A 1,836-nucleotide genomic window follows, 5' to 3' on the forward strand; every position below is an offset into this window, starting at 1 on the left:
CTTTCCCTAGTTAGTGGCAATAATTCAAGTGTTTCACGTTGCTAGGCACCCGTTTGCACAAAAGTGACAGTGACTTTATATCCTTCTTTCAAGCTTGCCAATGTTGTTTTTCCATAGCGGGCCATGTACCAACTTATGGGTATTTTTCAGTAAAGATAAGAGGTTTCACTAAACTGCTGAGAGGTGTGCAATGCTTTGGAAGTCATTTTAAGGGTTTTCTTGTTCAGATTCATCTCGGTAGGCCTAAGTCTGATCCCACTGCTTTACAAGATTGTAAAGAGAGGAGGAAAAAAAACCCACATTTTTTGCAGGAGCAAATAGGTGCCAGAGAGTGTAGAAGCCCCAGCAAGCTGCAGAGCCCTCCAAAGTATCTTCAGCTTGTGCAGAGGCAGGAATCGTTGGGTAGAAGATGCTGGGGGGAGGCAGAGATTGGCTTTTGAAGTGCTAAGCTGCAAAGATTCAGGCAGTTTAGAAAGGAGCTGAATGTCCTGGTGAGAAGCAATGGCTCAGAAAACTGGCTTGTAACGTGCTGTATCTGGTCAACTGCAGTTGATCAAACATTCTACTGAGTTCTGGTTCCAAAAGTGCTATTCCAGAAAAATTAAAAATAGGGATGCATTAGTATTAAGCAAAGAATTATATTTTGGGTTTTAATGGAGTTTATCATTTGTTCTGCGTTACTCTAGGAGAGTTTTCTGCCTCAGACAGCTCCCTCACAGATATCCAGGAGCAAAGGCGGCAGCCCATGCCAGACCCTGGTCTTATGCCATTGCCTGATTCTGCCTCTGATCTGGACTGGTCAAACTTGGTAGATGCTGCCAAAGCCTTTGAAGGTAAGTTTTCAGAATATAATACTTAGAAAGCTGGACTTTTTGCATGCTTCATTAAGGAGTGGTTTGGTGGTGTTTTGCGGGTTTTTTGGCTTTGTTTTTGGGTTTTTTTTTAATCTTGACTCTTGCTTTTGTTGTTGTTACTTAGTTACTTTCTACTTAGTCTGAAGCTTAAGCTCATTTAAAATAGCAACTCAAGTCTTAACAGCCTAACACTTTGTATGTAATACTCAGATACCATTTCTTCCTACTGGAATCCCTCTGTGCTACAGTTGGGCCAAATTTCTTAAACTGGCTACTTTACATTTCATGTAGAGCAGTTGCAGACATCACAACTAGGGTGGAAAAGACATCTGGCACAAAAGTGCAAAAGTGAAGTCAAATAGCAGGGGAAAAAGCACATGAGCACACTAGTGATTGCTTGCTCACTGCACTAGCAAGAAGTTTCTGTAGTGCAGCTGAAGTGCTCTGCCAAGGTAATTTGGGGAGTATGCCTTGTTGGTATATACTTTTCCATTGCCATTCTTCCCACTGTGTACTCTGAATACATAGACTTGCACATAAGCGTCATTTCATCCTATGGCACTTTCCATCTCCTTGACACTTAGTAAACTGAAGAGAACTGTAAGCTGCCTAGATGTATTTGAATTTAAAATTAAATACACTTCAGCCCAAGGGAGTTTAGCTTACAGTTACTATAACCCAATGGAAAAGTCTTCTAGGTGCATTAAACAGAAGTGCCTTTTCCTAATCTCTGTATAAATGCTGTCCCACCTTCACGAAAGTGTTTTCACTGATCCTGAATCTTTTAGACATTATTCTGCATGGTTGGAGAAGGCTGTGAAGTAACTTGCTTTCTTGGCTGTTCTCTGGTAGCAGCCGTACACATCATTAAGGTGGTGCATGTCTAAGCTGGTGTTCAAGACGTACATGCGTGCTCTGCTCTATTGCCATAGGAGTTGTAGGATCAGCATGTCTCATATTTCTGCTGTGCAGTCCTGGGAAA

General features: G+C 41.7%; 1 protein-coding gene across 1 annotated transcript in view; it reads left to right on the forward strand.

Moving 5' to 3' along the window:
- Positions 1-1,836, forward strand: part of SIPA1L1 (signal induced proliferation associated 1 like 1) — a 77,038-nt gene that overhangs the window by 72,070 nt on the left and 3,132 nt on the right. Inside the window, exon 17 of the mRNA XM_009642611.2 lies at positions 687-833. Within this exon, the coding sequence (XP_009640906.1) occupies positions 687-833 (147 nt within the window). The remainder of the gene's footprint in view (positions 1-686; positions 834-1,836) is intronic.

The sequence above is a fragment of the Egretta garzetta genome, unplaced genomic scaffold (genome assembly GCF_000687185.1).
Source record: "Egretta garzetta isolate BGI_Z169 unplaced genomic scaffold, ASM68718v1 scaffold177, whole genome shotgun sequence".
Taxonomy (NCBI): Eukaryota; Metazoa; Chordata; class Aves; order Pelecaniformes; family Ardeidae; genus Egretta; species Egretta garzetta.